This window comes from Saimiri boliviensis, chromosome 18, assembly GCF_048565385.1.
Source record: "Saimiri boliviensis isolate mSaiBol1 chromosome 18, mSaiBol1.pri, whole genome shotgun sequence".
Classification (NCBI taxonomy): domain Eukaryota; kingdom Metazoa; phylum Chordata; class Mammalia; order Primates; family Cebidae; genus Saimiri; species Saimiri boliviensis.
In genome coordinates, this window is record NC_133466.1 from 43,400,187 (window position 1) to 43,422,816 (window position 22,630).

The following is a 22,630-nucleotide window of genomic DNA, read 5'->3' on the forward strand; positions in this document are numbered from 1 at the left end:
TCCTTGGAGAATGTAGAAACAGTCATTTCCAGCCCTATAGTGGCATATAAGAGTCAGCACTAAGAATGCGTTTAAAGCACGGCAGACCAGCTTCTGACAAACTGATCTGCTGTGTGTTGGGTCCTTTTAGAAAGTTGCATCTATGCTTAGATTCAGCGATTTAGAAACTCGTTTCTTCTACAAGCTGCGTTTGGACATTCCTGAGTGGATGGGAATACCGGCTGTAATGATAAATATCTGGATCTAAATCCAAAACGGAGCTATCTAGCAGAATGTTTGTCGATGTGTGCATTAAACCTACAAATTTGAACTGATGTCTGTTTGCAGCAGTTTAGAAACCCGTTATTTGGAGAATGTAGAAGCAGTCAATTATAGCCTTATAGTGGCATATAAGGGTTCGCAGTCAGAATGCCTTCAAAACAGAAAAGACCCGCTTCTTAGAAACTGATCTGCTGTGTGTTGCTTCCTTTTAGGAAGTTGCAAGTATGTTTAGATTCAGCGAGTTAGAAACGTGTTTCTTCAAAAAGCTGTGTTTGGACATTCCAGAGTGAAAGTTTCAGGCTGCAATGTGAAATATCTAGCTCTAAAACAAAAATGGAGCTATATAGCAGAATGGTTGTCAATGTGTGTATTCAACCTACAGAGTTAAAGTGATGTGTGTTTGCAGCAGTTCAGAAACCCTTTCTTTGGAGAATGTAGAAACAGTCATTTCCAGCCCTATAATGGCATATAAGAATTAGTAGTAAGAAAGCCTTTAAAAGGCAGAAGACCCGCTTCTTACAAACTGATATGTTGTGTGTTGTTGCCTTTTAGGAAGTTGCAACTATGTTTACATTCAGCGAGTTAGAAACACCTTTCTTCCAAAAGCTGCGTTTGGACCTCCCAGAGTGAAAGGGAGTTCAGGCTGTAATGTGAAATATCTGGCTCTAAAACAAAGGCGGAGCTATCTAGCAGAATGGTTGTCAGTGTGTGCATTCAATTTACAGAGTTAAAATGATGTGTGTTTGAAGCAGTTCAGAAACCCTTTCTTTAGAGAATGTAGAAACAGTCATTTCCAGTCCTATAGTGGCATAAAAGAGTTAGCAGTAAGAATGCCTTGAAAACACAGAAGACCCGCTTCTTACAAACTGATCTGCTGTGTGTTGGTTCCTTTTAGGAAGTTGCATCTATGTTTAGTTTCAGCGAGTTAGAAACACTTTTCTTCCAAAAGCTGCGTTTGGACTTTCCAGAGTGAAAGGGAGTTCAGGCTGTAACGTGAAATATCTGGCTCTAAAACAAAAAAGCAGATATCTAGCAGAATGGTTGTCAATGTGTATATTCAACTTAAAGAGTTAAACTGACGTGTGTTAGCAGCAGTTCCGAAACCCATTCTTTGGCGAATGTAGAAACAGTCATTTCCAGCCCTATAGTGGCATATAAGAGTTAGCAGTAAGAATGCCTTTATAACACAGAAGACCCCCTTCTTACAAACTGATCTGCTGTGTGTTGTTTCGTTTTAGGAAGTTGCAACTATGTTTAGATTCAGCGAGGTAGAAACACGTTTCTTCCAAAAGCGACGTTTGGACATTCCAGACTGAAAGGGATTTCAGGCTGTAATGTGAAATATCTGGCTCTAAAACAAAAGCGGAGCTATCTAGCAGAATGGTTGTCAGTGTGTGCATTCAATCTACCGAGTTAAAATGATATGTTTTTGTAGCAGTTCAGACACCCTTTCTTTAGAGGATTTAGAAACAGTCTTTTCCAGCCATTTGGTGGCATATTAGAGTTGGTAGTAAGAATGCCTTGAAATCACAGAAGACCTGCTTCTTACAAACTGATCTGCTGTGTGTTGGTTCCTTTTAGGAAGTTGCATCTATATTTAGATTCAGCGAGTTACTAACAAGTTTCTTCCAAAAGCTGCATTTGGGCATTCCAGAGTGAAAGGGAGTTCAGGCTGTAATGTGAAATATCTGGCTCCAAAGCAAAAATGGAGCTCTCTAGCAGAATGGTTGTCAATGTGTGCATTCAACTTACAGAGTGAAACTGACGTGTCTTTGCAACAGTTCAGAAACCCTTTTTAAAAGAATATAGAAACAGTCATTTTGAACCCTATAGTGGCATATAAGAGTTAGCAGTAAGAATGCCTTGAAAACACAGAAGACCCGCTTCCTACAAACTGATCTGCTCTGTGTTGATTCCTTTTAGGAAGTTGCATCTATGTTTAGTTTCAGCGAGTTAGAAACACCTTTCTTCCAAAAGCCGTGTTTGGACATTCCAGAGTGAAAGGGAGTTCAGGCTGCAATGTGAAATATCTAGCTCTAAAACAAAAATGGAGCCATCTAGCAGAATGTTTGTCAATGAATGTATTCACTTTACAGAGTGAAACTGATGTGTATTCGCAGAAGTTCAGAAACCTTTTAATTGGAGGATGTAGAAACAGTCATTTCCAACGCTTTAGTGGCATATAAGAGTTAGCAGTAAGTATGCGCTTAAAACACAGAAGACCTGCTTCTTACAAACTGATGTGATGTGTGCTGGTTATGTCAAGGAATTTGCATCTGTGTTTAGATTCAGCAAGGTAGAAACAAGTTTCTTCCAAAAGCTGCGTTTGGACATTCCAGAGTGAAGGGGATTTCAGGTTGCAATGTGAAATATCTGGCTCTAAAACAAAAACAGAGCTATATAGCAGAATGGTTTTCAATGCATACATTCAACCTACTGAGTTAAAATGATGTGTGTTTGCAGCAGTTCAGAAACCCTTTCGTTGGAGAATGTAGAAACAGTCATTTCCAGCCCTATAATGGCATTTAAGAGTTAGAGGTAAGAATACCTTTAAAACACAGAAGACCCGCTTCTTACAAACTGATCTGCTGTGTGTTTTTTCCTTTTAGGAAGTTGCAACTATGTTTAGGTTCAGCGAGTTAGAAACACGTTTCTTCCAAAAGCTGCGTTTGGACATTCCAGAGTGAAAGGGAGTCCAGGCTCTAATGTGAAATATCTGGCTCTAAAACAAAAGCGGAGCTATCTAGCAGAATGGTTGTCAGTGTGTGCATTCAACTTACAGAGTTAAACTGAAGTGTGTTTGCAGCAGTTCAGAAACCCTTTCTTTGGAGAATGTAAAAATAGTCATTTCCAGCCCTATAGTGGCATATAAGAGTTAGCAGTAAGAATGCCTTTAAAACACAGAAGACCTGCTTCTTACAAACTGATCTGCTTTGTGTTGGTTCCTTTTAGGAAGTTGCATCTATGTTTAGTTTCAGCGAGTTAAAAACACGTTTATTCCAAAAGCTGCGTTTGGACTTTCCAGAGTGAAAGGGATTTCAGGCTGTAATGTGAAATATCTGGCCCTAAAACAAAAAAGGCGATATCGAGCAGAATGGTTGTCAATGTGTATATTCAACTTAAAGAGTTAAACTGACATGTGTTCGCAGCAGTTCCGAAACCCATTCTTTGGAGAATGTAGAAACAGTCATTTCCAGCCGTATAGTGGCCTATAAGAGTTAGCAGTAAGAATGCCTTTAAAACACAGAAGACCCGGTTCTTACAAACTGATCTGATGGGTCTTGTTTCATTTTAGGAAGTTGCATCTATGTTTAGATTCAGCGAGTTACTAACACGTTTCTTCTAAAAGCTGCGTTTGGGCATTCCAGAGTGAAAGTGAGTTCAGGCTGCAATGTGAAATATCTGGCTCTAAAACAAAAACGGAGCTTTCTAGCAGAATGGTTGTCAATGTGTCCTTTCAACTTACACAGTTAAACTGACGTGTGTTTGCAGCAGTTCAGAAACCCTTTCTTTGGAGAATGTAGAAACAGTCATTTCCAGCCCTATAGTGGCATATAGGAGTTAGCAATAAGAATGCCTTTAAAACACAGAAGACCGGCTTCTTACAAACTGATCTGCTGTGGGTTGTTTCCTTTTAGGAAGTTGCAACTATGCTTAGATTCAGCGAGTTAGAAACACGATTCTTCCAAAAGCTGCGTTTGGACATTCCAGAGTGAAAGTGAGTTCAGGCTGCAATGTGAAATATCTAGCTCTAAAACAAAAATGGAGCAATCTAGCAGAATGTTTGTCAATGAGTGTATTCAGTTTAGAGAGTTAAACTGACCTGTGTTTGCAGCAATTCAGAAACACTTTAATTGGAGAATGTAAAATCAGTCATTTCGAACGCTATACTGGCATATAAGTGTTAGCAGTAAGAATGCATTTAAAACACAGAAGACCCGCTTCTTACAAACTGATGTGATGTGTGTTGGTTCCTTTTAGGAAATTGCATCTGTGTTTAGATTCAGCGAGGTAGAAACACGTTTCTTCCTAAAGCTGCGTTGGGACATTCCAGAGTGAAAGGGAGTTCCAGTTGCAATGTGAAATATCTGGCTCTAAAACAAAAACGGAGCTATATAGCAGAATGGTTGTCAATGTGTGCATTCAATGTACAGAGTTAAACTGATGTGTATTTGCAGCAGTTCAGAAACCCTTTCTTTGGAGAATGTAGAAACAGTCAATTCTAGCCCTATAATGGCATATAAGAGTTAGAAGTAAGAAAGCCTTTAAAACACAGAAGACCCGGTAGCAGCAGTGGTCGCCTGCGGAGCAGTCTGAGCCCGATGATGAGGCCAGGGACGGGAGCTGAGCGTGGAGGCCTCATGATGGGGCACCCTGGCATTCATTATGCCCCGATGGGAATGCACCCTATGAATCAGAGAGCAAATATGCCTCCTGTCCCTCAGGGAATGATGCCTCAGATGATGCCCTCTGTGGGAGGGCCACCAATGTGACAAAAAGATAAAATAAAACAATTTGCTACTGCCAGAGGCTTCTCTCTTTTCTGGGGCCTTCTGTTTCCATTGGGCCAATCAAGGATATTCGGCTGTATTTAATTTAGGACTTGCAGATTAGTTTGTCAGGTAAAACAGGATTAACTAGTCTTCACCTCCAGAATTTACAGAGATCTCTGAGGGAGAAGATGCCTGGAATGATGTCGTCAGTAATGCCTGGAATGATGATGTCTCATATGTGTCCAGCTTACATGCAGCCTACCTTACCGCCAGGAGTAAATAGTATGGATGTAGCAGCAGGTACAGCATCTGGTGCAAAATCTATGTGGACCGAACATAAATCACCTGATGGAAGGACTTACTACTACAACACTGAAACCAAACAGTCTACCTGGGAGAAACCAGATGATCTTAAAACATCTGCTGAGCAACTCTTATCTAAATGCCCCTGGAAGGAATACAAATCAGATTCTGCAAAGCCTTACTATTACAATTCTCAAACAGAAGAATCTCGCTGGGCCAAACCTAAAGAACTTGAGGATCTCGAAGGATACCAGAATACCGTTGTTGCTGGAAGTCTTATTACAAAATCAAACCTGCATGCAATGATCAAAGCTGAAGAAAGCAGTAAACAAGAAGAGTGCATGACAACGTCAACAGCCCCAGTCCCTACAACAGAAATTCCAACGACAATGAGCACCATGGCTGCTGCAGAAGCAGCAGCTGCTGTTGTTGCAGCTGCAGCTGCAGCAGCAGCAGCTGCTGCTGCGGCCAATGCTAATGCTTCCACTTCTACTTCTAATACTGTCAGTGGAACTGTTCCAGTTGTTCCTGAGCCAGAAGTTACTTCCATTGTTGCTACTGTTGTAGATAATGAGAATACAGTAACTATTTCAACTGAGGGACAAGCACAACTTACTAGTACCCCTGCTATTCAGGATCAAAGTGTGGAAGTATCCAGTAATACTGGAGAAGAAACATCGAAGCAAGAAACTATAGCTGATTTTACTCCCAAAAAAGAAGAGGAGGAGAGCCAACCAGCAAAGAAAACATATACTTGGAATACAAAGGAGGAGGCAAAGCAAGCCTTTAAAGAATTATTGAAAGAAAAGCGGGTACCATCGAATGCTTCATGGGAGCAAGCTATGAAAATGATTATTAATGATCCACGGTACAGTGCTTTGGCAAAGTTAAGTGAAAAAAAGCAAGCCTTTAATACCTATAAAGTCCAAACAGAAAAAAAAGAAAAAGAAGAAGCAAGATCAAAGTACAAAGAGGCTAAAGAGTCCTTTCAGCGTTTTCTTGAAAATCATGAGAAAATGACTTCCACAACTAGATAAAAAAAAGCAGAGCAAATGTTTGGAGAGATGGAAGTTTGGAATGCAATATCAGAACGTGATCATCTTGAAATCTATGAAGATGTTTTGTTCTTTCTTTCAAAAAAGGAAAAGGAACAAGCAAAGCAATTGTGAAAGAGAAACTGGGAAGCCTTAAAAAACATACTTGGCAACATGGCTAATGTAACATACTCTACCACTTGGTCTGAAGCCCAGCAGTATCTGATGGATAATCCAACTTTTGCAGAAGATGAGGAGTTACAAAACATGGACAAAGAAGATGCATTAATTTGCTTTGAAGAACACATTCGGGCTTTAGAAAAGGAAGAAGAAGAAGAAAAACAGAAGAGTTTGCTGAGAGAAAGGAGATGACAGCGAAAAAATCGGGAATCCTTCCAGATATTTTTAGATGAATTACATGAACATGGACAACTACATTCTATGTCATCTTGGATGGAATTGTATCCAACTATTAGTTCTGACATTAGAATCACTAATATGCTTGGTCAGCCTGTTTTTTCATTAGGATCAACTGCACTTGATCTTTTCAAGTTTTATGTTGAGGATCTTAAAGCACGTTATCATGATGAGAAGAAGATAATAAAAGACATTCTAAAGGATAAAGGATTTGTAGTTGAAGTAAATACCATTTTTGAAGATTTTGTGGCAATAATTAGTTCAACTAAAAGATCAACTACATTAGATGCTGGAAATATCAAATTGGCTTTCAATAGTTTACTCGAAAAGGCAGAAGCCCGTGAACGTGAAAGAGAAAAAGAGGAGGCTCGGAAGATGAAATGAAAAGAATCTGCATTTAAGAGTATGTTAAAACAAGCTGCTCCTCCAATAGAATTGGATGCTGTCTGGGAAGATATCCGTGAGAGATTTGTAAAAGAGCCAGCATTTGAGGATATAACTCTAGAATCTGAAAGAAAGCAAATATTTAAAGATTTTATGCATGTGCTTGAGCATGAATGTCAGCATCATCATTCAAAGAACAAGAAACATTCTAAGAAATCTAAAAAACATCATAGGGAACGTTCCCGCTCTCGATTGGGGTCAGATTCAGATGATGATGATAGCCATTCAAAGAAAAAAAGACAACGATCAGAGTCTCGTTCTGCTTCAGGACATTCTTCTAGTGCAGAGTCTGAGAGAAGTTATAAAAAGTCAAAAAAGCATAAGAAGAAAAGTAAGAAAAAGAGACATACATCTGACTCTCCAGAATACGATGCTGAGCGAGAGAAGGATAAAAAAGAAAAAGATTGGGAAAGTGAAAAAGACAGAACTAGACAAAGATCAGAATCAAAACACAAATCACCTAAGAAAAAGACTGGAAAGGATTCTGGTAATTGGGATACTTCTGGCAGTGAACTGAGTGAAGGGGAATTGGAAAAGTGCAGAAGAACACTTTTAGAGCAACTGGATGATGATCAATAAATTATACCAAATATATGTTTACAGTATGATTTAAAGTCTAATTCAGACCAGGGACTATATTTTAAGTTCAACAGAAATAACACTGGGTTTTAATTGTATCACAGGAAAAAAAGTGCATTTAAGTATTGTTATCATGGACTTTATAAAAGCAAAGGAAATTGAAAATAACTTAGATTCTGTATCAAGAATCATATTTTCATACAGTCATAACTGTCTTTCTGTGACCCTTTCACAGGGCACTGTAGGATGGATTAAAGGTGGCAATTTACTGATAACTGCAGATGTCTCTACTTTGTTCTAAAATCTAAGTCATGAGGTGATTTGATTTACTTTATAGAAGCTGGATATTGAAGATATAATGAAAAATTTTTTGATAATACAGTAGTACAAAAAAAGCACCAGCAACTGATAAAACTGCTTTTTTGAGCACTACACAACTGATTAAAGCCAATGTGATCTTTTATGGTGAAACTCCTAAGAAATAGGTGTTTTTGCTGGAAACTTGGTAGACCCCTAATTATAGTGGTGCTAATGAGCACTACTATAATAAAGCCACCATTATTTTTTATCAAACATCTGAATACATTTTAAAAAGGCTATTGTGAGGGCATTATTTTGAGCATCTATTTTGAGGTGATGTTTAAAAAAAAAAACTTTAACATCAAATCAAAATGTAAAATAATTTAAATATATTGCCTTAAGGACCTACTAAAGAATGTGCCACCAGACTTTAAGTGATAGTTGCAATATCCCTGTCTTAAAAAAAAATGGACTTAAACATTTTCTTTAACAGTTGTCTATTTTTTCTAAATTCAGTCTTTCTCTGGCTTTTTTTCCCCTGCTATTGAGGAAATATTTTGCCTCCCCTACTCACTGAGAAGTATTGACTTCGTGGTACACATTCTAAAGCATTTCTGATTTGAATATTTTTGTATATTTATATCAACCATTAAACCTTCTCTTCTAGTGAAAAAAAAAAAACACAAAGACCCGTTTCTTGCAAACTGATCTGCTGTGTGTTGTTTCCTTTTAGGAAGTTGCAACTATGTTTAGATTCAGCGAGTTATAAACACGTTTCTTCCAAAAGCTGCGTTTGGACATTCCAGAGTGAAAGTGAGTTCAGGCTGCAATGTGAAATATCTAGCTCTAAAACAAAAATGGAGCTATCTAGCAGAATGTTTATCAATAAGTGTATTCAGTTTACAAAGTTAAACTGATGAGTGTTTGTAGCACTTCAGAAACCCTTTAATTGGAGAACGTAGAAACAGTCATTTCCAATGCTATAGTGGCATATAAGTGTTAGCAGTAAGAATGCCTTTAAAACACAGAAGACCCACTTCTTACCAACTGATGTGATGTGTGTTGGTCCTTTTAGGAAGTTGCATCTGTGTTTAGACTCAGCGAGGTAGAAACACGTTTCTTCCAAAAGCTGCCTTAGGACATTCCAGAGTGAAAGGGAGTTCAGGGTGCAATGTGAAAAACTTGCTTTAAAACAAAACCGGAGCTATATAGCAGAATAGTTGTCAAAGTGTGCATTCAACCTACAGAGCTAAACTGATGTGTGTGTGCAGCAGTTCAGAAAACTTTTCTTTGGAGAATGTAGAAACAGTCATTTTCAGCCCTATAATGGCATATTAGAAGTAATGAAAGTTAGAAGTAAGAAAGCCTTAAAAACACAGAAGAACTGCTTCTTCCAAACTGATCTGCTGTGTGTTGTTTCCTTGTAGGAAGTTGTAACTATGTTTAGACGCAGCGAGTTAGAAACACGTTTCTACCAAAAGCTGCGTTTGGACATTCCAGAGTGAAAGGGAGTTCAGGCTGTAATTTGAAATATCTGGTTCTGAAACAAAAGTGGAGCTATCTAGCAGAATGTTTGTCAGTGTGTGCATTCAATTTACAGAGTTAAACTGATGTGTGTTTGCAGCAGTTCAGAAAACCTTTCCTTGGAGAATGTGGAAACAGTCATTCCCAGCCCTATAGTGGCATATAAGAATTAGTAGTAAGAATGCCTTGAAAACACAGAAGACCCGCTTCCTACAAACTGATCTGCTGTGTGTTGGTTACCTTTAGTAAGTTGCATCTATGTTTAGTTTCAGGGAGTTAGAAACACATTTCTTCCAAAAGCTGCATTTGGACATTTCAGAGTGAAAGGTAGTTCAGGCTGTAATGTGAAATATCTGGCTCTAAAACAAAAAAGTAGATATCTAGCAGAATGGTTGTCAATGTGTATATTCAACTTAAAGATTTAAACTGATGTGTGTTTGCAGCAGTTCAGATACCTTTTCTTTGGAGAATGTAGAAACAGTCATTTCCAGCCCTATAGTGGCATAAAAGATTTAGCAGTATGAATGCCTTTAAAACACAGCAGACCCGCTTCTTACAAACTGATCTGCTGTGTGTTGGTTCCTTTTAGGAAGTTGCAACTCTGTTTAGATTCAGTGAGTTAGAAACAGGTTTCTTCCAAAAGCTGCGTTTGGACTTTCCAGAGTGAAAGTTAGTTCAGGCTGTATTGTGAATTATCTGGGTCTAAAACAAAAAGGAGATATCTAGCAGAATGGTTGTCAATGTATATATTCAACTTGAAGACTTAAAATGATGTCTGTTTGCAGCAATTCAGAAACCCTTTCTTTGGAGAATGTAGAAAAAGTCATTTCCAGTCCTATAGTGACATATAAGATTTAGCAGTAATAATGCCTTGAAAACAAAGAAGACCCGCTTCTTACAAACTGATCTGCTGTGTGTTGTCTCGTTTTAGGAACTTGCATCTATGTTTAGATTCAGCGAGTTACTAATAAATTTCTTCCAAAAGCTGCGTTTGGGCATTCCAGAGTGAAAGTGAGTTCAGGCTGCAATGTGAAATATCTGGTTCCAAAACAAAAATGGAGCTATCTAGCAGAATGGTTGTCAATGTGTGCATTCAACGTACAGAGTTAAACAGATGTGGGTTTGCAGCAGTTCAGAAACCCTTTTTTTGGAAAATGTAGAAAGAGTCATTTCCAGCCCTATAGTGGAACATAAGAGTTAGCAGTAAGAATGCCTTTAAAACACAAAAGACCAGCTTCTTACAAACTAATGTGATGTGTGTTGGTTCCTTTTAGAAAGTTGCATCTATGTTTAGATTCAGCGAGTTAGAAACACGTTTATTCCAAAAGCTGCGTTTGGACATTACAGAGTGAAAGGGAGTTCAGGCTACAATGTGAAATATCTGGCTCTAAAACAAAACCGGAGCTATATAGCAGAACGGTTGTCAATGTTTACATTCAACCTACAGAGTTAAACTGATGTGTGTTTGCAGCAGTTCAGAAACCCTTTCTTTGGAGAATGTAGAAAGAGTCCTTTCCAGCCCTATAATGGCATATAAGAGTTAGAAGTAAGAAAGCCTTTAAAACACGTAAGACCCGCTTCTTCCAAACTGATCTGCTGCGTGTTGTTTTTTTTTTAGGAAGTTGCAACTATGTTTAGATTCAGCGAGTTAGAAACACGTTTCTTCCAAAAGCTGCGTTTGGACTTTCCAGAGTGAAAGTTAGTTCCGGCTGTATTGTGAATTATCTGGGTCTAAAACAAAAAGGAGAAATCTAGCAGAATGGTTGTCAATGTATATATTCAACTTGAAGACTTAAAATGATGTGTGTTTACAGCAATTCAGAAACCCTTTCTTTGGAGAATGTAGAAAAAGTCATTTCCAGTCCTATAGTGACATATAAGATTTAGCAGTAATAATGCCTTGAAAACAAAGCAGACCCGCTTCTTACAAACTGATCTGCTGTGTGTTGTCTCGTTTTAGGAACTTGCATCTATATTTAGATTCAGCGAGTTACTAATAAATTTCTTCCAAAAGCTGCGTTTGGGCATTCCAGAGTGAAAGTGAGTTCAGGCTGCAATGTGAAATATCTGGTTCTAAAACAAAAATGGAGCTATCTAGCAGAATGGTTGTCAATGTGTGCATTCAACCTACAGAGTTAAACTGATGTGTGTTTGCAGCAGTTCAGAAACCCTGTCTTTGGAGAATGTAGAAAGAGTCCTTTCCAGCCCTATAATGGCATATAAGAGTTAGAAGTAAGAAAGCCTTTAAAACACGGAAGACCCGCTTCTTACAAACTGATCTGCTGCGTGTTGTTGTTTGTTTAGGAAGTTGCAACTATGTTTAGATTCAGCGAGTTAGAAACACGTTTCTTCCAAAAGTTGCGTTTGGACATTCCAGAGTGAAAGGGAGTTCAGGCTGTAATGTGTAATATCTCGCTCTAAAACAAACGCGGAGCTATCTAGTAGAAAGGTTGTCAGTGTGTGCATTCAATTTACAGAGTTAAACTGACGTCTGTTTGCAGCATTTTAGAAAGCCTTTCCTAAGAGAATGTAGAAACAGTCATTTCCAGCTATATCGTGGTATATAAGAGTTAGCAGTAAGAATGCCTTGAAAACACAGAAGACCCGCTTCTTACAACCTGATTTGCTGTGTGTTTGTTCCTTTTAGGAAGCTGCATCTATGGTTAGTTTCAGCGAGTTAGAAACAGATTTCTTCCAAAAGCTGCGTTTGGACATTCCAAAGTGAAACGTAGTTCAGGCTGCAATGTGAAATATCTGGCTCTAAAACAAAAAAGAACATATCTAGCAGAATGTTTTTCAATGTGTATATTAAAATTAAAGGGTTAAACTGATGTGTGTTTGCAGGAGTTCGGGAACCCTTTTTTTGGAAAATGTAGAAACAGTCATTTCCAGCCCTATAGTGGCACATAGGAGTTAACAGTAAGAATGCCTTTAAAACAATGAAGACCCGCTTCTTACAAACTGATCTGCTGTGTGTTGTTTCCTTTTAGGAAGTTGCAACTATGTTTAGATTCAGCGAGTTAGAAACACTTTTCTTCCAAAAGCTGCGTTTGGACATTCCAGAGTGAAAGGGAGTTCAGGCTCCAATGTGAAATATCTGGCTCTAAAACAAAAATGGAGCTATCTAGCAGAATGGTTGTCAATGTGTGCATTCAACTTACAGAGTTAAACTGATGTGTGTTTGCAGCTGTTCAGAACCCTTTCTTTAGAGAATGTAGAAACAGTCATTCCCAGCCCTATAGTGCCATTTAAAAGTTAGCAGTAAGAATGCCTTGAAAACACAGAAGACCCGCTTCCTACAAACTGATCTGCTGTGCTTTCGTTCCTTTCAGAAAGTTGCATCTACGTTTAGTTTCAGCGAGTTCAAAACACGTTTATTCCGAAAGCTGCATTTGGACATTCCAGAGTGAAAGGGAGTTAGGAGGTAATGTGAAATATCTGGCTCTAAAACAAAGGTGGAGCTATCTAGCAGAATGGTTGTCAGTGTGTGCATTCAATTTACAGAGTTCAACTGATGTGTGTTTGAAGCAGTTCAGAAACCCTTTCTTTAGAGAATGTAGAAACAGTCATTTCCAGCCCTATAGTGGCATAAAAGAGTTAGCAGTAAGAATGCCTTTAAAACACAGAAGACCCGCTTCTTATAAACTGATCTGCTGTGTTTTGGTTCCTTTTAGGAGGTTGCAACTATGTTTAGATTCAGTTAGTTAGAAACAAGTTTCTTCCAAAAGCTACGTTTGGACTGTCCAGAGTGAAAGTGAGTTCAGGCTGTAATGTGAAATTTCTGGTTCTAAAACAAAAGCGGAGCTATCTAGTAGAATTGTTGACAATCTGTCCATTCAACTTTCAGAGTTAAACTGACGTGTGTTTCCAGCAGTTCAGAAACCCTTTCTTTGGAGAATGTAGAAAGAGTCATTTCCAGCCCAATAGTGGCATATAAGAGTTTGCAGTAAGAATGTTTTGAAAACACAGAAGACCCGCTTCTTACAAATTGATCTTCTGTGTATTGTTTCCTTTTTGGATATTGCAACTACGTTTAGACTCAGAAAGTTAGAAACACGTTTCTTCCAAAAGCTGCATTTGGACATTCCAGAGTGAAAGGGAGTTCAGGCTGTAATGTGAAATATCTGGCTGTAAAACAAAAGCGGAGCTATCTAGCAGAATGGTTGTCTGTGTGTCCATTCAATTTACAGAGTTAAATTGATGTGTGTTTGCAGCAGTTCAGAAATCCTTTCTTTAGAGAATGTAGACACAGTCATTTCCAGCCCTATAGTGGCATATAAGAGGTAGCAGTAAGAATGCCTTGAAAACACAGAAGACCCGCTTCTTACAAACTGATGTGATGTGGGTTGGTTCCTTCTGGGAAGTTAAATCTATGTTTAGTTTCAGAGAGATAGCAAAAGGATTCTTCCAAAAGCTGCATTTGGACATTACAGAGTGAAAGGTACTTCAGGCGGTAATGTGAAATATCTGGATCTAAAACAACAAAGGAGATATCTAGCAGAATGGTTGTCAATGTTTATATTCAACTTAAAGAGTTAAACTGATGTGTGTTTGCAGCAGTTAAGAAACCCATTCTTTGGAGAATGTAGAAACGTCAATTCCAGCCCTATAATGGCATAAAAGAGTTAGCAGTAAGAATGCCTTTAAAACACAGAAGACTGGCTTCTTACAAACTGGTCTGCTTTGTCTTGGTTCCTTTTAGGAAGTTGCATCTATGTTTAGATTCTGCGAGTTAGAAACACGTTTCTTCTAAAGGCTGCGTTTGGACAATCCAGAGTGGATGGAATACAGGGTGTAATGAGAAATATCTGGCTTTAAACCAAAACGGAGGTATCGGGCAGAATGGTTGTCAATGTGTGCATTCAACGTACAGAGTAAAACTGATGTGTGTTTGCAGCAGTTCAGAGACTCTATCTTTGGAAAATGTAGAAATAGTCATTTCCAGCCCTATAGTGGCATATAAGAGTTAGCAGTAGGAATGCGTTTAAAACACAGAAGACCCGCTTCTTACAAACTGATCTGCTTTGTGTTGTTTCCTTTTAGGAAGTTGCATCTATGTTTAGATTCAGCGAGGTAGAAACAGGTTTCTGCTAAAAGTTGCGTTTGGACATTCCAGAGTGGATGGAAGAACAGACTCTAAAGAGAAATACCTTGCTCAAAAACCAAAACGGAGCTATCTAGCAGAATGGTTGTCAATGTGTGTATTCAACTTCTACAGTTAAACTGATGTGTGTTTGCAGCAGTTCAGAAACCCTTTCTTTGGAGAATGTATAAACAGTCATTTCCCGCTCTCGAGACGCATATAACAGTTAGCAGTAAGAATGCGTTTAAAACACAGAAGACCCGATTCTTACAAACTCATCTGCTGTGTGTTGGTTCCTTTTAGGAAGTTGCATCTATGTTTAGAATCAGCGAGGTAGAAACACGTTTCTTCTAAAAGCTGAGTTTGGACATTCCAGAGTGGATGGGAGAAAAGGCTGTATAGAGAAATACCTTGCTCTAAAACCAAAACGGAGCTATCTAGCAGAATGGTTGTCAATGTGTGTATTCAACATCTAGAGTTAAACTGATGTGTGTTTGCAGCAGTTCAGAAACCCTTTCTTTGGAGAATGTATAAACAGTCATTTCCCGCTCTCGAGGCACATATAACAGTTAGCAGTAAGAATGCGTTTAAAACACAGAAGACCCGATTCTTACAAACTCATCTGTTGTGCGTTGGTTCCTTTTAGGAAGTTGCATCTATGTTTAGATTCAGCGAGGTAGAAACACGTTTCTTCTAAAAGCTGCGTTTGGACATTCCAGAGTGGATGGGAGAACAGGTTGTAAAGAGAAATACCTTGCTCTACAACGAACCCGGAGCTGTCTAGCAGAATGGTTGTCAATATGTTTACAACTTCCAGAGTTAAGCTGATGTGTGTATGCAGCAGTTCAGAAACCCTTTCTTTGGAGAATGCAGAAACAGTCATTTCCAGCCCAAGAGACGCATATAAAAGTTAGCAGTAAGAATGCGTTTAAAACACAGAAGACCCGATTCTTACAAACTCATCTGCTGTGTGTTGGTTCCTTTTAGGAAGTTTCATTTATGCTTAGATTCAGCGAGGTAGAAACACGTTTCTTCTAAAAGCTGCGTTTGGACATTCCAGTGTGGATGGGAGAACAGGCTGTAAAGAGAAATACCTTGCTGTAAAACGAAAACGGATCTATCTAGGAGAATGGTTGTCAATGGGTGTATTCATCTTCCAGAGTTAAACTTACGTGTGTTTTCAGCAGTTCGGAAACCCTTTCTTTGTGGAATGCAGAAACAGTCATTTCCAGCCCTAGAGACGCATATAAGAGTTAGCAGTAAGAATGCGTTTAAAACACAGAAGAAACGATTCTTACAAACTCATCTGCTGTGTGTTGGTTCCTTTTCGGAAGTTGCATCTATGTTTAGATTCAGCGAGGTAGAAACACGTTTCTTCTAAAAGCTGCGTTTGGACATTCCAGAGTGGATAGGAGAACAGGCTGTAAAGAGAAATACCTTGTTCTAAAACAAAAACGGAGCTATCTAGCAGAATGGTTCTCAATGTGTGTATTCAACTTCCAGAGTTAAACTGATGTGTGTTTGCAGCAGTTCAGAAACCCTTTCTTTGGAGAATGCAGAAACAGTCATTTCCAGCGCTAGAGACGCATATAAGTGTTAGGAGTAAGAATGCGTTTAAAACACAAAACACCCAGTTCTTACAAACTCATGTGCTGTGTGTTGGTTCCTTTTAGGAAGTTGTATCTATGTTTAGATTCAGCGAGGTAGAAACAAGTTTTTTCTAAAAGCTGCGTTTGGACATTCCAGAGTGGATGGGAGAACAGGCTGTAAAGATAAATACCTTGCTCTAAAACCAAAACGGAGCTATTTAGCAGAATGGTTGTCAATGTGTGTATTCAACTTCCAGAGATAATCTGATGTGTGTCTGCAGGAGATCAGAAACCATTTCCTTGGGGAATGCAGAAACAGTCATTTCCAGCCCATATAAGAGTTAGCAGTATGAATGCGTTTAAAACACTGAAGAACCGCTTCTTAGAAACTCATCTGCTGTGTGTTGGTTCCTTTTAGGAAGTTGCATTTTTGTTTAGATTCAGCGAGGTAGAAACACGTTTCTTCTAAAAGCTGCGTTTGGACATTCCAGAGTGGATGGGTGAACAGGCTGTAAGGAGAAATACCTTCCTCTAAAACGAAAACGGAGCTATCTAGCAGAATGGTTGTCAATGTGTGTATACAACGTCCAGAGTTGAACTGATGTGTGTTTGCAGCAGTTCGGAAACCCTTTTTTTGGAGAATACAGAAAGGGTCATTTCCAGCCCTAGGGACGCATATAAGTGTTAGCAGTAAGAATGCGTTTAAAACACAGAAGAACCGCTTCTTACAAACTCATCTGCTGTGTGTTGGTTCCTTTTTGGGAATTGCATCTATGTTTAGAATCAGCGAGGTAGAAACCCTTTTCTTCTAAAAGCTGCGTTTGGATATTCCAGAGTCGATGGCAGAATAGGCTGTAAAGAGAAATACCTTGCTCTAAAACAAAAACGGAGAAATCTACCAGAATGGTTGTCAATGTGTGTATTCAACATCCAGAGGTTAACTGATGTGTATTTTCAGCAGTTAAGAAAAACTTTCTTTGGAGAATGTAGAAAGAGTCTTTTCCAGCCTTAGAGTCGCTTATAAGAGTTAGCAGTAAGAATGCGTTTAAAACACAGAAGAACCGCTTCTTACAAACTCATCTGCTGTGTGTTGGTTCCTTTTTGGGAATTGCATCTATGTTTAGAATCAGCGAGGTAGAAACCCTTTTCTTCTAAAAGCTGCGTTTGGATATTCCAGAGTCGATGGCAGAATAGGCTGTAAAGAGAAATACCTTGCTCTAAAACAAAAACGGAGAAATCTACCAGAATGGTTGTCAATGTGTGTATTCAACATCCAGAGGTTAACTGATGTGTATTTTCAGCAGTTAAGAAACCCTTTCTTTGGAGAATGTAGAAAGAGTCTTTTCCAGCCTTAGAGTCGCTTATAAGAGTTAGCAGTAAGAATGCGTTTAAAACACAGAAGACCCGCTTCCTAGGAAATCATCTGTTGTTGTTGGTTTCTCTTCGGAAGTTGCATCTATGTTTAGATTCAGCGAGGTAGAAACACGTTTCTTCTAAAAGCTGCGTTTGGACATTCCAGAGTGGATGGGAGAACAGGCTGTAAAGAGAAATACCTTGCTCTAAAACCAAAACGGATCTATCTAGCAGAATCGTTGTCAATGTGTGGATTCAACTTCCAGAGTTAAACTGATGTGTGTTTGCAGCATTTTGGAAACCCTTTCTTTGGAGAATGTAGAAACTGTCATTTCCAGCCCTAGAGACGCATATAAGAGTTAGCTGTAAGAATGCGTTTAAAACACAGAAGACCCGGTTCTTAGGAAACCATCTGCTGTGTGTTGGTTCCTTTTTGGAAGTTGCATCTATGTTTAGATTCAGCGAGGTAGAAACACGTTTCTTCTAAAAGCTTCGTTTGGACATTCCAGAGTGGATGGGAGAACAGGCTGGAAAGAGAAATACCTTGCTCTAAAACGAAAACGGAGCTATCTAGTAAAATGGTTGTCAATGTGTGTATACAACTTCCAGAGATAAAGTGATGTGTGTTTGCAGCAGTTCGCAAACCAATTCTTTGGAGAATGCAGAAACAGTCATTTCCATCCACAGAGATGCATATAAGAGTTAGCAGTAAGAATGTGTTTAAAACACAGAAGACCCGCTTCTTACAAACTCATCTGCTGTGTGTTGGTTTCCTTTCAGAAGTTGCATCTATGTTTAGATTCAGCGAGGTAGAAACACGTTTCTTCTAAAAGCTGCGTTTGGACATTCCAGAGTGGATGGGAGAACAGACTGTAAAGAGAAATACCTTGCTCTAAAACCAAAACGGATCTATCTAGCAGAATCGTTGTCAATGTGTGCATTCAACTTCCAGAGTTAAACTGATGTGTGTTTGCAGCAGTTCGGAAACCCTTTCTTTGGAGAATGCAGAAACAGTCATTTCCAGCCCTAGAGACACATATAAGAGTTAGCAGTAAGAATGCGATTAAATCACAAAAGACCCGATTCTTAAAAACTCATCTGCTGTGTGTTGGTTCCTTTTAGAAAATTGCATCTATGTTTAGATTCAGCGAGGTATAAACACGTTTCTTCTAAAAGCTGCGTTTGGACATTCCAGAGTGGATTGGAGAACAGGCTGTAAAGAGAAATACCTTGCTATAAAACCAAAACGGAGCTATCTAGCAGAATGGTTGTCATTGTGTGTATTCAACTTCCAGAGTTAAACTGATGTGTGTTTGCAGCAGTTCGAAAACCCTATCTTTGGAGAATGCAGAAACAGTCATTTCCAACCCTAGAGACGCATATAAGAGTTTGCAGTAAGAACGCGTTTAAAACACAGAAGACCCGCTTTTTACGAACTCATCTGCGGTGTGTTGGTTCCTTTTAGGAAGTTGCAGCTATGTTTAGATTCAGCGAGGTAGAAACACGTTCCTTCTAAAAGCTGCGTTTGGACATTCCAGAGTGGATGGGAGAACAGGTTGTAAAGAAAAATACCTTGCTCTAAAACCAAAACGGAGCTATCTAGCAGAATGGTTGTCCATGTGGGTATTCACCTTCCAGAGTTAAACTGATGTGTTTGCAGTAGTTTGGAAATCCTTTCCTTGGAGAATGTTGAAACCGTCATTTCCAGCCCTAGAGGTGCATGTAAGGGTTAGCTGTAAGAATGCGTTTAAAACACAGAAGACCCGCTTCTTACAAACTCATCTGCTGTGCGTTGGTTCCTTTTAGGAAGTTGCATCTATGTTTTGATTCAGCGAGGTAGAAACACGTTTCTTCTAAAAGCTGCGTTTGGGCATTCCAGAGTGGATGGGAGAACAGCCTGTAAAGAGAAATACCTTGCTCTAAAACCAAAACGGAGCTATCTAGCAGAATGGATGTCAATGTGTGTATTCAACTTCCAGAGTTAAACTGATGTGTGTTTGCAGTAGTTCAGAAAACCTTTCTTTGGAGAATGCAGAAACCGTCATTTCTAGCCCTAGGGACGCATATAAGATTTAGCATTAAGAATGCGTTTAAAACACAGAAGACCCGATTCTTACGAACTCATCTGCTGCGTGTTGGTTCCTTTTAGGAAGTTGCATCTATGTTTAGATTCAGCGAGGAAGAAACAAGTTTCTTCTAAAAGCTGCGTTTGGACATTCCAGAGTGGATGAGAGAACAGGCTGTAAAGAGAAATACCTTGCTCTAAAATCAAAACGGTCCTATCTAGCAGAATGGTTTTCAATGTGTGTATTCAACTTCCAGAGTTAAACCGATGTGTGTTTGCAGCAGTTCAGAAACCCTTTCTTTGGAGAATGCAGAAACAGTCTTTTCCCCCCCTAGAGACGCTTATAAGAGTTAGCAGTAAGAATGCGTTTAAAACCCAGAAGACCCGCTTCTTACAAACTTATCTGCTGTGTGTTAGTTCCTTTTAGGAAGTTGCATCTATGTTTAGATTCAGCGAGGTAGAAACACGTTTCTTCTAAAAGCTGCGTTTGGACATTCCAGAGTGGATGGGAGAACAGGCTGTAAAGAGAAATACCTTGCTCTAAAACAAAAACGGAGCTATCTAGCAGAATGGTTGTCAATGTGTGTATTCAACTTCCAGAGTTAAACTGATGTGTGTTTGCAGCAGTTCAGAAACCCTTTCTTTGGACAATGCAGAAACAGTCATTTCCAGCCCAAGACACACATATAAGAGATAGCAGTAAGAATGCGTTCAAAACACAGAAGACCCGCTTCTTACGAACACATCTGCTGTGTGTTGATTCCTTTTAGGAAGTTGCATATATGTTTAGATTCAGCGAGGAAGAAACACGTTACTTCTAAAAGCTGCGTTTGGGCATTCCAGAGTGGATGGGAGAACAGGCTGTAAAGAGATATACCTTGCTCTAAAACCAAAACGGAGCTATCTAGCAGAATGGTTGTCAATGTGTGTATTCAACTTCCAGAGTTAAACTGATGTGTGTTTGCAGCAGTTGGTAAACGCTTTATTTGGAGAATGTAGAAACAGTCATTTCCTGCCCTAGAGACGCAAACAAGAGTTAGCTGCAAGAATGCATTTAAAACACAGAAGACCCGCTTCTTACAAACTAATCTGCTGTGTGTTGGTTCCTTTTAGAAAGTTGCATCTATGTTTAGATTCAGCGAGGTAGAAACACGTTTCTTCTAAAAGCTGCCTTTCGACATCCCAGAGTGGATGGGAGAACAGGCTGTAAAGAGAAATACCTTGCTCTAACACCAGAACGGAGCTATCTAGCAGAATGGTTGTCAATGTGTTTATTCCACTTCCAGAGTTAAACTGATGTGTGTTTGCAGCAGTTCAGAAACCCTTACTTAGGAGAATGCAGAAACAGTCATTTCCAGCCCTAGATTGGCATATAAGTGTTAGCAGTAAGAATGCGTTGAAAACACAGAAGACCCGCCCCTTACAAACTCATCTGCTGTGTGTTGGTTCCTTTTAGGAAGTTGCATTTATGTTTAGATTCAGGGAGGTAGAAACAAGTTTCTTCTGAAAGCTGCGTTTGGACATTCCAGAGAGTATGGGAGAACAGCCTGTAAAGAGAAATACCTTGCTGTAAAACCAAAATGGAGCTATCGAGCAGAATGGTTGTCAATGTGTGTATTCATCTTCCAGAGTTAAACTGATGTGTGTTTACAGCAGTTGGTAAACCCTTTATTTGGAGAATGTAGAAAGAGTCATTTCCAGCCCTAGAGACGCATATTAGATTTAGCAGTAAGAATGCATTTAAAACACAGAAGACCCGCTTCCTACGAACTCATCTGCTGTGTGTTGGTTCCTTTTAGGTAGTTGCATCTTTGTTTGGATTCAGCGAGGTAGAAAGAGATTTCTTTTAATAGCTGCGTTTGGACATTCCAGAGCGGATGGGAGAACAGGCTGTAAAGAGAAATACCTTGCTCTAAAACCAAAACGGTCCTATCTAGCAGAATGGTTGTCAATGTGTGTATTCAACTTCCAGAGTTAAACTGATGTGTGTTTGCAGCAGTTTAGAAACCCTTTCTTTGGAGAATGCAGGAACAGTCTTTTCCCGCCCTAGAGACGCATATAAGAATAAGCAGTAAGAATGCGTTTAAAACACAGAAGACCCGCTTCTTACGAACTCATCTGCTGTGTGTTGGTTCCTTTTAGGAAGTTGCATCCATGTTTAGATTCAGCGAGGAAGAAACACGTTTCTTCTAAAAGCTGCGTTTGGACATTCCAGAGTGGATGGGAGAACAGGCTGTAAAGAGAAATACCTTGCTCTAAAACCAAAATGGAGCTATCTAGCAGAATGGTTGTCAATGTGTGTATCCAACTTCCAGAGTTAAACTGATGTGTGTTTGCAGCAGTTCAGAAATCCTTTCGTTGGAGAATGCAGAAACAGTCTTTTCCCGCCCTAGAGACGCTTATAAGTGTTAACAGTAAGAATGCGTTTAAAACACAGAAGACCCGCTTCTTACGAACTCATCTTCTGTGTGTTGGTTCCTTTTAGGAAGTTGCATCTATGTTTAGATTCAGTGAGGAAGAAACACGTTTCTTCTAAAAGCTGTGTTTGGACATTCCAGAGTGGATGGGAGAACAGGCTGTAAAGAGAAATACCTTGCTCTAAAACCAAAACGGAGCTATCTAGCAGAATGGTTTTCAATGTTTGTATTCAACTTCCAGAGTTTAACTGATGTGTGTTTGCAGCAGTTCAGAATCCCTTTCTTTGGTGAATGCAGAAACAGTCTTTTCCCGCCCTAGAGACGCTTATAAGAGTTAGCAGTAAGAATGCGTTCAAAACACAGAAGACCCGCTTCTTACGAACTCATCTGTTGTGTGTTGGTTCCTTTTAGGAAGTTGCATCGATGTTTAGATTCAGCGAGGTAGAAACACGTTTGTTCTAAAAGCTGCGTTTGGACATTCCAGAGTGGATGGGAGAACAGGCTGTAAAGAGAAATACGTTGCTCTAAAACCAAAACGGAGCTATCTAGCAGAATGGTTGTCAATGTGTGTATTCAACTTCCAGAGTTAAACTGATGTGTGTTTGCAGCAGTTCAGAAACCCTTTCTTTGGAGAATGCAGAAACAGTCTTTTCCCGCCCTAGAGACGCATATAAGAGTTAGCAGTAAGAATGCGTTTTAAACACAGAAGACCCGCTTCTTACGAACTCATCTGCTGTGTGTTGGTTCCTTTTAGGAAGTTGCATCTAT

At 39.3% G+C, this 22,630-nt stretch overlaps 1 protein-coding gene across 1 annotated transcript; it reads left to right on the top strand.

Annotated features, from left to right (window-relative positions):
• The first annotated feature begins 4,559 nt into the window (after positions 1-4,559).
• On the top strand, positions 4,560-7,597 carry LOC120363018 (pre-mRNA-processing factor 40 homolog A-like). Its single transcript, XM_074389189.1, is given in 2 exon segments — positions 4,560-4,750; positions 4,936-7,597. Coding segments are annotated over 2 exon segments (2,763 nt in total). The 5' UTR covers positions 4,560-4,583; the 3' UTR covers positions 7,532-7,597.
• The last annotated feature ends 15,033 nt before the right edge of the window (positions 7,598-22,630 follow it).